The following is a 13,871-nucleotide window of genomic DNA, read 5'->3' on the forward strand; positions in this document are numbered from 1 at the left end:
CTACGGCGGAAAAGATATGCTAAAAACAAGATTAGGTTTATTTTAATTAAGAAAAGGACTTAATTGTAATTATGGAAAAGTATAGGGACCTTTTTGTAAAATAGAGGACCTATTTGTAATTATGAAAAAGTTTAGGGACTAAACTGTAAAAAGATAGGGGCTTTTAGGTAATTACAGAAAAGTTCAAGAATCTTTATGCAAAATTACCAATTAAAAGAATTATTATATTTATTTTTATATTGAAAAACCCTATATACTGCGTGGCTGCTGACCGGATGGCTGATTGGCTGTTGACTGGGCTTGAATTGCTTGCGTGGCGCACATGTGGCACTGATGTGGTAGGGTGACGTGGCTGAGGCGCTGACTGTGTTTAAAGAGGCAACACGTGGCAACTTGCTACTGGCTACTGAAGAGGTATTCTAATATGTAATTGGGACCACACGATCTAGATCGGATGGCTCAGGTTCAGGGCTGCTGTCCGACGGCACTGGAGGGTGGTGGCAGCATGGTTCGGCGGCGGCCTCGCTGGACTCTTGCCGGGATCGGGTTCCGGCGAGCTAGGGACTCCAGCGAGCAGCGTAACACGGTGAGGCGGGCACAAGGAGCTCGTTTTAGGGCTTACTGGGGTTGGAACGGCACGGGAACTGGTCGGCGTCGACGAAGGCGTCGAGGAAACTTGGGGTGTCGTCGGGGTGTGGTCTCCGGTGACCTAGAGGCAAAGGAGAGGGCAGGGGCGTGTTCGAGAGGCGCTGCAGAAGCTTTGGGGCGGCTTGGTGGTAGCAAAGTGGCGCGGAGACGGCAAATTGGCAAAGCTCTGTCCGAGGCGGCAATGGCGGGTGGGCGGCGACTAGGGTTTCGCGACTCGGTGATTTAGGACACGGGGACGCGTCGGAATCGAGACAAGAGAGGGTGAGGGACTCAGCTGCTATTTATAGGCGGAGATCCAAGGAGTCCGGGGCGCGAACGACAAGGAAGAGGGTGGCGGCGCTGCGGTCTCGGACTCGGCCAGGAGTCCAGGAAGAAGACGACGAAGGGCTCGGGCCCTCATGGCGGCGACTCGGGCGATGGCGGGTTGGCGCGGGGCGTGTTCGGGCAGACGGCTGAGCGGGCTGGCGAGTGGGCCGGCTCGAGCGTGGCCCAGGTGGGAAGGGAAAGAGGGAAGCGGGCCGACGTGTGGAAATGGGCCAGAGAGAGAGGGGAGGGAGAGGGGGGTTGGGCCGGGGAAAGTGGGCCGAGGCAGGCTGGTTGGACTGGGCTGACCGGATTGGGCTAAGGAGAGAGAGAAATAGATGGGCTGGTCTTTTAGTTTAGGGTTTCTTTGGGAATTTTAGAAGAGCAAATAAAATCCTAAATAAAATACCAAATGAAGCCTAAAAAAAATTCTAGGAAAATTCAACAAGCTCTAAAAAACATTTTGAAAATAAAATAAGATATTTTGGGCTTATGAAAATATTTTGGAAATAATTTTGGAATTCATTTTAACACAAACAAATTCAAATAAATCCAAATGAGCTCAAATAAAATCTAATAAAAACCTATATGCCTATTAATCAGCATGAATACATACAAACAATTAATAACCTTAATTCAAATTTGAATTTGAATTTTAGAAAATAGGCTTTTTCCTATTCTAATTATTCAACCTATAATCTAATCTTGAAATTTTTTAGAAATTTGAGAAATCTGAAAATCAGGGTGTTACACACGCGAGCCACGAGCTGCTAGAGCGCGCACAGCTGGTTGGCATGTGCGCCTAGTGGACATGCTGGATGGGCAAGTGTGCGCGACTGGGGTACGCGAGGGACACACGGGACACGTGGTTGGTTTGGTCGGATGTGCTCGGTTGGGCTTGAGATATTCCACACCTAGGTAGAATAATATTGTACACATAGGGTGTAGAATAGTTGTGAGGAACTGTCTAAACAGTATTTCAATTAATCATTAGGATGATCATTTGCTTAATCACGATCATGATGATTAACTGGAATACCATCTCGGTAGTCCCAGCACGTGTTTTGTGCCCAAGATCGAAACACATGCCTTTTCAACATATAGCATCACAACAAAGCTTAAGAAAGAGCGAGTAATTAACATTAGATTAAAAGTTCTTAAGCATTCAACCATTTACAATAATTTATGCAAAAGATTAGATCAACTACCGAGGACCATTGCCCGACTTCTACCGAGGACCTATGTATTGCTAAGCATTTCAAACGACTCTTAAGTTAGATATCGACAATATTATCAAGGCTATAAGGATATGGATAATCAACAACTCAAGGTAGAGGTAATGCATCAATATAGGTTCTACCCATAGATGCCCGACACCGACTCACTGTACATGCAAACTTATATAAAGCATAACTTATCAATTCAGACTCCACAATTCAATTAAAGGGTGCAATATGCTTAGATGCTTGCCTTGCTGCTCTGTGGTTTGCCTGATACTTCTCACACAACACTCGCAAAACTCTAGGAGGTTGGCGTCGCCTTCACTCGCTTGGATTGTTGGCACAACGCTCTCTAAACGGAATAAAAATGCATTGCATAAATAATAAACGATGGAAAAGTTGCACATGTTGCATGCTTAAATAATACTAGAGTGCCGTGCTTCGAAAACACTTGCAAAAGATCGCTAAGTGATTAGGGTTCTGAAGTTTGAAACCCCGGACAAGCTAACCTAAGTGCACATAGCCTTGCATGGCTAGCGGTCAGACCGACGTAGAGGTGGTGGTCAGATTGCCGGCTTGTAGAGAGTTTCAGCCTCTAGCAGCCAGACCGCATGCATGCTGGCGGTCAGACCACTGTATGACGGTCAGACTGACCCTAGTGGTGGTCAACTCAAAATCTCCCAGTGGTAGTTTCCTAGTGTATGGCTCACCTTAGTGTATGGCAGTAGGGGATGCCTCACCTTAGTGTATGGTAATTTTCTAGTGGATCAATCCACTCTAGAGAAGCTCCGGTTTGGACGGGTTCCAGGAAGGCGTGTGGGCTTGAGGTTAGACAAGCGTGCCTCTGATGAGGGAGAAGAGGGTAAGAGCTTGGGTAAGTCCTCCAGAATCTTGGGGAGGTTCCCACCATCAATCTCCGGTCGTAGTGGACATCGAGGTGGAGCTCTCCTTCTCTGTCTAAGGTGGAGTGGGGATGAGAGTGAGGGAGTGAGTGTGTGTGTGAGAGAGAAAGAGAGAGTGATTGATTCACTTAAGTTGAGCCTCTGCGCTCTAGCGGTCAGACCGCCAATGCTCCCGATCAGACCACGATAAGTCCACGTGATTGCACACCTGTAGGTCAGACCGTGGGTAAGCCTGGTCAGACCGCGGGGGTGGTTTTTGCTGAATTTTCCTAAGTGTCCTTTTATCTTCACTCTCCACATTTTTCTAAGTATTTGGGGCTTCTCCAAAGTGCTGTAAACTATTTCTAAAGTACTTGAAACACATTTTGACTCAACTTGATAAACAAATATGTATAATTACATGCGATGATGATCATGCATGCTTAATTACGTAATCAACATTTTAGGACGTCACAATAGCGCTCTAGTGTGTGTGTATATGTTGTTGGTGAAAGAAAATGTCTTTCACGAACAAGGTGTGGCGAGAGCTTAACTCACTGGAGTGGCTCAGTTTTAGAGAAATAGTGGAGCCTGGGGCCTTCGGAGGGGTTCTAAGCCTGATGACCTTCAGACTTAGTCCAGTGGAGCCAAGTGTGTCAGGGGTCCTTGATGGTGACCCCCAACAGTAGCTCCTCGCGAGCGCTGCCAGCGTGCCATGGCTCAGTCTAGGGAGGAGGAAGAGTTCAAGAGGAAGGCAGGTGAGTCCTACGAGCATGGAGGTGGTAGTGGAAGTGCCAGAGGAGGCAATGTGTTAAAGAGGATGATTAGGAGGGCATCTTCAACCAGAGAGCCACCATGAAGTGTTAGGGATTAAATTGTTGCTGTAGCAAAAGCCCCTGTGCAGCAGAGGATTGACATCGGGTCATGGAGTGCGAAGGGAAAGAATGCAAAGGCAACTGTTGGTTTGACATGGTCCAATTTTTTTTCACACTTCAAATATTCCTGGTAGACTGGTAGAAGGGCAGACGACGCATTCTTTATGGCTGCAGTGAAAGAAACATAAAAATAGGGTGAGTGATAAAGTTTGTAATGAAATTTATTGTTATCATATTTTTTTATTGACTTATGACCATCTGTTGTATAACAGGAGAGGGTGTCCTATCTCCAACTGACCGGGATACAGATGGTAAGTATCTGGACGAGAACGAGAGTGTATTGAAGAAGATATTAGGCAAGTAGAAGCTAGAATGGCCAGAGTATGGTGTGACCATCATGTGTGATTCTTGGACTGGACCAACACACATGAGTATTATTAATTTCCTTTTATATTGCAATGGTCGTATGTTTTTTCACAAGTCCGTAGATGCGACTGCTTACAACCAAGATGCCAAGTATTTGAACAAGGTACATTGTTGTGCTGCATTGTTAACTTAGTATTGCAATTGTTGCATATTTATTTGGTTGATTCATTTATGCAGGAGATAAGATCAGTGGTCAATGATGTGGGGCCACAAAATATTGTGCAGATCGTGACTCATAATGGGTTCAGCTATAAGAAGGCATGTTAGGTTCTCAGAAGGGAGTATCCTGCTATCACGTGGCAGCCTTGTGTGGCGCATACAATAAATTTAATGTTGAAATCAATTGGTGAATTTAGAGATCACGCCGTTGTCATTCAAAGTGCAAGGTCCATATTGCAATGACTGCACAATCATTCAAAGATCCATGAAATGATGAAGACCACGATTGGTGGAGAGTTGGTGAGGTGGAATGCCACAAGATGTGGTAAAAACTATCTATTTCTTGAAAGCTTCCTACGTCGAAAAAATAGGTTCATACAATGGATGGCATCTAGTGACCTGTAGCAGTCTCGCTACATGGGTTCTAACATTGGGAGATACACATATGGTTGCCTATCTAGTTTAACATGGTGGGACAACCTTAAAATGGTTGTTGATTCCGTTCAGCTGTTGTATGCCTTCCTCTGATTTGCTGATCAAGACAAGGTGCCAACATTGAGTGAGGTGCTCCTGAGATACAACATTGTCAAGAAGGAGTACGATTCGTTGTATCACAATGATAAGGATAACTTTGAAAAGTACATGGCAATTATCGATCGCAGAATGTATAATCTAACGAATGGGAACTACTTTAATGCTAGTGATACACTCTTACCAATTGCATTCTTATTGTATTAATGCTTATGGTACTAATGCTTTGATCATCAACTTGCAGCGGCCGCATTGAATCCCCGGATGCACTACATGTATGGCATGGGTCCAACCTTGTTAGAAGATCTCTGGGAGGCATTCGAGAGGATGGCTGATGTTAGTACTACCGTGGAAGCACTTAATGAGGTTGAAATGTATCGTACAAAGTCTCGGTCATTCGCTAGCCCGCTCGCTTTACGGATGGCATGTAACGACAGGACTCCACCTGGTACGAATTGCGTTGACATATCTAACCATTATATTTATTTATCTACTTTTCTAAACGTTAGATATGATCACTTTACCTACTTGCAGCGCAATGGTGGTCTATGTTCGGTTCATCTGCACCTACACTAACGATGCTTGCTAGGTGCCTAGTGTCTCAGTGCGCTTCATCTAGTGGGTGTGAGAGGAACTGGAGTATATTTGCATTTATCCACACGAAAGTTCGCAACCGGTTAAGGTACAAGAAGCTTCATAAGTTGGTGTATGTAAACTACAACTTGAGAATACAGAATAATTTGGATGCATGCATCAGGTTAACTGTTGATGATAACCCATTTTAGCGGCTTATGGAGCTCTCATTGAATGAGGAGAACAATCCGCTCCAGAACTGGATGGAGACCATTAGATCAAATGCTGCCCCAGAGCTTGATGAGGAGGACACATACAATGACATACTCATGCCAACTCACATGGTGACAGACATAATGAACCCACATGATTTACAACGTACACTATCACAATAGGCTGCTAAAGTGGTAGGTGACACACACATGGGAAAGAGGAAGACGCAATTTGCGCATCCAAAGAAGAGCAAGAAGATTAAGGGTAAGGGAAAAGGACAAATGCAAAGTGATGAGAGTACGCATAGTGCCTCAAAGAGCCCAACTTATCAAGAGTCTAATGACATCAGCTCAAAGATAGATAGCGGTGACGATGACGGTCAGGGAGGCGTTGCTCCTCCACGCCCATCCTCTGCCGTTGCTCCTGTGAAATTCACTGGTGAGAGTTCGTTTACACATACCACACAAGATGAGGACCACGGTGCTCCATCCTCACAAAGGCATATCATACAGGGTGGCCATGATGGACTACAAGATAGTGTGAGCTATTCCAGCAACTATGGCATGGAGAGTAGTTCTGGATCGTATCCGTACGACTATCCTATCCTCGATGCTCAGTCAAAGCCTCCTATTCAGTGGGTCAATGAATGGCAAGACCTTGAGTTTTATGCTATATTGCAAGGACAATGGTCAACCACTTCTGTATGAATGGGATAAAGTTGGGCAGAGTTTAAGGCAGAGTTGCTATCTACACGACGGATAATGCTTATGTGCACCGAGGAGCACAATACAGCTAAATTTAATCGTCCTCCTGTTAGAAGCTGGTAGTACTGAAGGTGATGGTAATTTATTTTATGCAACTACTTTATCTATATACCATTGTATTGTACTAATATTTTTCCATCTCATAGGTTGCATGTGATATGAATACTATGCAAACTACATTTTAAGCATCAATCATCACTTTGGTAAGTACTGATGGATGGCATGTGATTGTGTTTCTAGCTTTTGTATGGATAATTCGACAAATTTATTAATTTGAGGTGCTACTTACATAATGTATGCATATATTCGATGAAACAATTATATGGTCATGCTCGTATTGCTATTAGTATCTATTTGTTTCCTTAGAAATATCCAAAATATAGCAAAGGTCATGCTAAAATTTTCTCTCATTTGCTATAATTTTTCCCCTGATATATGCAAGGAGTAGATAGTATGATTAAACAAAATATAACAAATCTCATGTCATATTTGTTTTTATTTTTCCTAACTTTTTTGTTATTTTAATGATTTTTTTAATTTTCCTTGAACTTTATGGAAATTCAAATAATAAGTTCAGTAATCGCCAAAATTCAATCGGTTATCGTCAAAAAACGATTGAATTTCAACCAGTTCGGTGGTCGATAAATCGTAGAACCACTCGGTTACCGATCCAATCCGCTTGATAACCGACAGTCCAATTCGGTCGGGTTTTGGCACCGATTTGCAAGTTCGTCAAATTGAATTTGTATGAATTTTTGCTGAATTTCGAATGATTATCGTGATAATTTTGGTTTTTTGGTAACCACTGGGTTTCGGTTCGTTCGCCAAATGAATTTGTAAACCTTGGTTGCTAGAGGCGCGCGCATCCGTTGATGAAAAGAACCGGATCTGTACGTAATAAGCAGCAGGCCTATTTGGTTGCGAAATGGACAAAAAGAAATAAAAAGAAAACGAAAACACGCCGAGCACACATACTCTTTTAAATACCACGTCCACCTTAGACTTCCATACCTGCGGAGCTGGCAATTGTTGAAGCTAAGCTATCGATATTACTTTATAGCGCATAATCTCCATACGCGTAGAGTTGGCATTTGATCAAGTTAAGCAAGTACTGGAGCATTGACGAACAATTATTTAGAGCCGTCCAGTAGTTGTCTACAAGAGTAGACTTTCGCACGCAATGCAGTGGAGGAAACAGAAAGAGCTATCACTAATTCCTGCAAGCAATGCGGTGGAGGAAACAGAAAGCGTATAAAACTGACTGCGAAATGCGAAACAAACACAGAACTGGCAGTGACAGCGGCCTTCTTGAGCAACATTTTTTGGCTCTCCAGCCACGGCAGTGAACGACTTCAATCATCATACTTGCGATGCGATTGGTTCCAGTGGCAGATCCTTTCTGAGCCGGGCCACCGACGGTGATCGAGAAAGCAACACCGGCCTGCTCACTCCATGTGCTCTTCCAGGTTTGGTGAGGCCCTTCTTTTGCATCTGAGTCTACACAAGACAAAACCCTACATGTATTTTGACTAGGGACTGCATGCACTCCATGTGCTCTTCCAGAAAAATATGGAGTAATAACGTGCTGTTGGTTGTGGCCCTATGCGTTGAACTTGTCGCTGCCACTTCACTCTCACAATCTCAATCTGTCCAGGTTCGTAATTTTCCATCCACAGGTCAAGCCTTTCTTCTATAAAAAAGATGCCCCAGAGCAGCAGAGTGTAGACGCACACATTCTAAAGCCTGCTCCTCCTCATCTTTTGCTCTTGCTACCCTGCCCCTTCCCTGATCATGGCGGCAGTGCTGGATGCGTTCGCGTCCAAGCTGGCGGACATCCTGGTGGGCATGGCGAAGGCGGAGGTGGAGATGCTCCTCGGCGTGCCGGGCGAGATCACCAAGCTCGAGACAACGCTCGGTGACCTGAGCAGCATTCTGGCGGATGCTGACAGGAGGCGCATCCGCGACTCAGCTGCGGAGCGGTGGGTGAGGGAACTCAAGGATGTCATGTACGATGCCGATGATATCCTTGATCTCTGCCAAATCATGGAGGGCGGAGTGGATCCCTCGTCGTCATCAACTGCTCCAAAATCTAGTTCACGCTCACGGTGCTTCAATATCCCAGCGATGTTCTCTTGCTTCCGCAACCCCGTTGTTGCGCACGAGATTGGAAGGAAGATTCTGGCGCTAAACCAGCGACTGGTGGACCTTGAGAAGAGGAGCTCCCGCTATGGATTCATCACCCAAGCGATCAATTCTTCGGGTTATTCCACCAACAAAGCTACCGATTCTTTGTCGGATAGCAACAGAAAGACCGGATCGGGAATCGTCCGATCTGATGTTGTCGGCGAGAAGATTGAGCAAGATACCAAAAAAATTGTTGATTTGCTTGTCAAGAAGGTGGATGCTCATGTAGGATTAAACAAGAACAATGTTGTTATTTCCACTGCTATTATAGGCGTCGGTGGGATAGGCAAAACCACCCTGGCTAGGATGGTTTACAATGACAACATTGTGGGTGAAAACTTCGACAAAAGGATCTGGTTGAGCGTTAATAAGGAAGTCAACCAAATTGGTGTACTACAAAATATCATTGCTGCTCTTGGGAACAATTATGGTGGTTCCGTGGGAGACAAGGCCCTGCTGGAGGATGCTTTGAAGGAGGTAGTGCGGCAAAAGAAGTTCTTGTTGGTGATGGATGATGTGTGGAGTGAGAGCGAGCATGTGTGGAGTGAGATTCTTAGAGTATCGCTTAATTATGGTGCTCCCGGGAGTCGAGTCTTGGTGACCACAAGAAATGATCAAGTCGCTCACAAGATGAAGGCACAACATCTCCATCGAGTTGAAAAGCTAGAAGAAGAAGATGCTTGGATTTTGCTAAAGAAGCAGGTCAGTAAATTTGACCTATTGCACTAATTATATACTATGCAGATACATATGCATAATTTTATGATTCACACCACGAATTAAATGGAATCTAGGTCAGTCAATATAAGCTACACTAAATGAAAGGTCCATGTAATGACTCAAGTTATATAACTAACATTGAGGCTAGGATATACTATGTATCTTGTGATCCCTACTCTTTTTGCACCAATGAAGAGTTACAAACACTCTGGGCATGAAAAATGTTGCACTTTTACTGTATGTTCAACATATCATGTAGAAAATAATTATAATACAGATCCCATCCTTAAGTTTTCTAACTCCCTTGTTTCACAATATTTGCCTGCTTTCTTTGGAATGCCGCTTTACCATGTTTGTCCATTAATACAGTCAATAACATATATCTTGCAGTGTTTTCACCCTCTACTACAATAATGCTGTCCATAATAAATTGATTACTTGTGGTTGTCATTTTATAAGGGCATTTCTTTGCGATTTCAAGGGAGATTCACACACACATACGAAGCACTACTACGTGCACGCTCTAAACTCACACACCTACGTGTCACATGCCACCATGGACACACATTATATTTTTAATGCTAAAAGAACTTGTGTGTGGGTATGAGGATTTGGATCCAACTTAATGAAGTCATACTCCTAGTACTCCAACTTGATGAAGTCATACTCCTAGTTCCTGGTCTATGTGGACATATGGGTGATTTGGACAAGTATTGAAATATAGAGTGAAGTGAATACTTTCCAAAATGACATGATTAGAGTTGCTCATATTTCTAAAGTAACTTTGCAATTCAACAGGAACATGGGTACTAGTTTATTTAGAAATTGTAGGAAGGGACGGACAACGAAGCCTAGGCTAGTTACTAGGACGCGGAAAATCAGCTTTACACATAACCTAGTATAATGCGTCTCCTGAGTTTATTTAACAATTGCTCGATGCATGAACTTTTCTAGCATAGTACCTTCAATCCTCCATGCTCCATTACACCCTCTTTCATTTTTACATAATCCATGTGCTTCCATTATTTGCCACACGGGAAATTCCTATGTGTTAGAGGGAACACCACATAATTTTTTCAAACCCTACTCGCAAAAAAAAAAAAAAAAATCTTTCAAACCTGGGAGCTTCCCGATTCTAGTAGTGGTGTTCCATGTTGCACCTGTCTCTCTCTCTCTCTCTCTCTCTCTCATGTAGCATACTTGTCCAACAGGTAGTTTCCGATGAGAGTGACGAACCTGAGATCGACAGATTATAGAGGATATTGGGAGGAAGATTGTCAAAAGATGTGATGGCTTGCCACTGGCAATTAAGGTAGTTGGAGGAGCCTTGTTAGAGAAAAGTAGAACAAGAGATGCTTGGATGAATGTCTCTAACCACTACACTTGGTCGATAGCAGGAATCGCTGACAATATTAACAGAGCGGTCTATTTGAGTTATGAAGAGTTACCTTCACACTTAAAGCACTGTTTTTTGTATTGTTCACTTTTCCCTAAAAATAAATTAATCATAAGTGGAGTTATAGTCCAGCTTTGGATCGCAGAAGGTTACCTGCATAACAAAATGAACTCGATGCTACCGGAAGACTTGGGGTTTGAGTACTACAAAGAATTGGTTTCAAGGAACCTTTTAGAACCAGACAAAAAGGCCTATGATCATTCAGGATGCACCATGCATGATGTTGTCCACTCCTTCGCTCAGTATATAACAAAAGACGAAGGAGTACTTGTTAGCAAGGGGCAGAATATAGATAGCACTCTTAGTACTTTGAAGCTTCGTCACCTGTCTATCTCAAACAAGGCAGCAGAATGGGATGCTTTGCGGAAACAAGCCTCACTTAGAACATTAATGTTATTTGGAAGCACCGCGATTGAGTTGAGGGATTTATTGAACAATCTTTCTTGCCTAAGAGTACTACTTCTACATAATGTAAATCTTGTTGAGGCACCAGACTCCATATGCCACCTCAAACATTTAAGATGCTTATTTCTTTCTGGCACAAGCATATCTACGATCCCTCAAGGCATAGGAGATCTAACATTTCTACAAGCCATTGACCTTTCTGGTTGTATAAATATTTCTCAACTTCCTAACAGCATCTTGAAGCTACGGAAGCTGAGGTCACTCAACATTAGACGCACGGCAATTACCTCAGTTCCTCGTGGCTTCGGGAAGCTAGAAGATTTGATCATTTTGTATGGATTTCCAACCCATTCTGATGATAGCGCAGATGGCTGGTGCAGCTTAGAAGAGCTAGGGCCTCTGTCGAACCTCAAAAGACTTGAAATAAGAGGTCTGGAGAAGGCATCTTCCGGTTCTGTAGCTGCTAAAGCAATGCTTAGCAGTAAACATCACCTGACAGAGTTGGATTTGATATTTACCAGTAGGCTCGGAGGGAATTGGAAGGTCGAAGACAACATCAGCAAGGAGGAGCACGAGAGAATAAACGAGGTGTTGGGTAATCTCTGTCCTCAAACTTGCATAGAATTGCTTAGTATCAATGGTTACTTTGGAAGTGGGTTGCCGCAGTGGACCAGATCCATGTCAGCCTTTGGGAGCTTAAGGCGGCTGGAGCTAGAGGACTACGCATGCTGCATGCAGCTGCCTAACGGATTGGGCCAGCTACCCTTTCTGGATTTTCTTTGGATCATGCGTGCTCCGTCCGTCCAGTGTGTTGGTCATGATTTCCTCCTCCCCTCTTCGGGAGGTGAAGGTGGTGGCAAGGGCGAGGCATCAGTGACAACAGGAAAACGGATTGACAGGAGGCATCCTCATCATATTTCATGTGGTGCTGGTGTCGCATTTCCCAAGCTGACAAGGCTAGGTTTTGTGGGCATGTTGGGATGGACAGAGTGGGACTGGGAGAAGCACGTCCCAGCGATGCCTGCTTTAGAGTCGCTTCAGATTACCACTTGTAGACTGCAACATCTTCCTGCAGGACTTGCATACCATGCATGTCGATTGACAGAGTTGAACCTGGGAAATATACCACACTTGGTCTCTGTAGAGAACTTCCCTTCACTAGTTAAGCTTTGGTCATATGACAACCCAAGAATAGAGAGGATCAGCAACAATCCAAGCTTGCAATGGATTCATATTGTCAGATGCCCAAGGATACATGTATTGCAGGATTTGCCATCACTCCGAAACATCGAGTGGGAGGATTTGGATGCTGAAGCAGTACCACAGTACTTACAAGAGTCAGAGTTAAATAAGCTGCGTCTAGATTGCAGCCTAAGCTTGCTCAAACTGATAGCACTCCAAGATGACTCCTCCGAGTGGGGAAAGATCCAGCACGTTCAGCAGTTAAAGGCATTCGGGAGGAAATCTAAGGAAGATAAGGTCGACAGGCACATCTTCTACACCAGGGAGCCATATTCCTTCGAGGCAGACATGGGCGAATCTACAGGTAACATGGCTTAATCTGGCTCTATCTTGCACGTTTTCCTTCCAGTTGTTCTGTTCAGTCTAAAAATGTGCTTAGGTACTTAGATGTACACTTACCCAGTCGTCTTAAGTCTTAGCATTGTAAATTCGCAGCGGCTACAAGATGTTTGTATTTGCCAAATCTCAACTCATTTGTCTGTTCCTTTTCTTACTTTACTTGCTCCCATGATCCAGGTGCCTGAAACCGAAAGGAAGAAGCACAAATTCAGGTGCGGCATTTTTGTTGTTCAAATCGGCAGGTATGCCCCTTTTCACCAGGAGACATCCAATTGTTATCACGCTCGTTGTTCATATAAATCACTAGGTGGAGCCTCAAATCCTCATTTCCCGTCGTTTAATAGAGTGCAAAGTGCATACCTTACCTCAGAAAGGGAGAAGTCAAATCACTGCGCCGCCGGGGACGCTCCGCGGACGGTGCGCCGGCCGGGCCCTAGAGCAGGAGCGCACGCGCCAGCCAGCGCTAGGAGGCCAGTGGTCGGAGGTGCCCAGAGGCTGACCTCCGTTGCGGGTTTACCCACAATTATCTATGTTACCGCATCCTTTTCCATGTTGTTCGGAAGCTTTGTTCCACCCTTGCATTTGCTTGGCATGTGATCTATTTCACTACTCCACAATGGTACCATTGTGTGCTTGTTCTTGTTCTCCCACTATTGTGTGACTGTTATTCCGAGCTACTGAGATGTCATTTTTACCACTAGTATATATCACCGGTTTCCATTCTTTTTTGGCGTTCTAGAATCAATTTTTTTAAGTTTGATTGCTAATTTTTTTTAGGACTATACATTCATTCAATGGATGAAAACTGTATCGTTAGTTTGATCATCCAAATCCTTTGCCTGACCAAAATGTAAGCGTGATATGCACAAGGATTCTTACACGCCCGAATCAAATCCGAGCAAGCAGAGAAGGAAATTGGGGAAAATCAGCAG

At 44.1% G+C, this 13,871-nt stretch overlaps 1 protein-coding gene across 1 annotated transcript; it reads left to right on the plus strand.

The window, feature by feature from the left end:
* The first annotated feature begins 8,332 nt into the window (after window positions 1-8,332).
* Window positions 8,333-13,573, plus strand: LOC133914591 (putative disease resistance RPP13-like protein 1). Its single transcript, XM_062357666.1, has 4 exons — window positions 8,333-9,499; window positions 10,296-10,303; window positions 10,739-12,904; window positions 13,117-13,573. The coding sequence occupies exons 1-4, from the start codon at window positions 8,385-8,387 to the stop codon at window positions 13,122-13,124; spliced, it is 3,297 nt and encodes a 1,098-aa protein (XP_062213650.1). The 5' UTR covers window positions 8,333-8,384; the 3' UTR covers window positions 13,125-13,573.
* Window positions 13,574-13,871: the final 298 nt, after the last annotated feature.

This window comes from Phragmites australis, chromosome 4 (genome assembly GCF_958298935.1).
Source record: "Phragmites australis chromosome 4, lpPhrAust1.1, whole genome shotgun sequence".
NCBI classification, from domain to species: Eukaryota; Viridiplantae; Streptophyta; class Magnoliopsida; order Poales; family Poaceae; genus Phragmites; species Phragmites australis.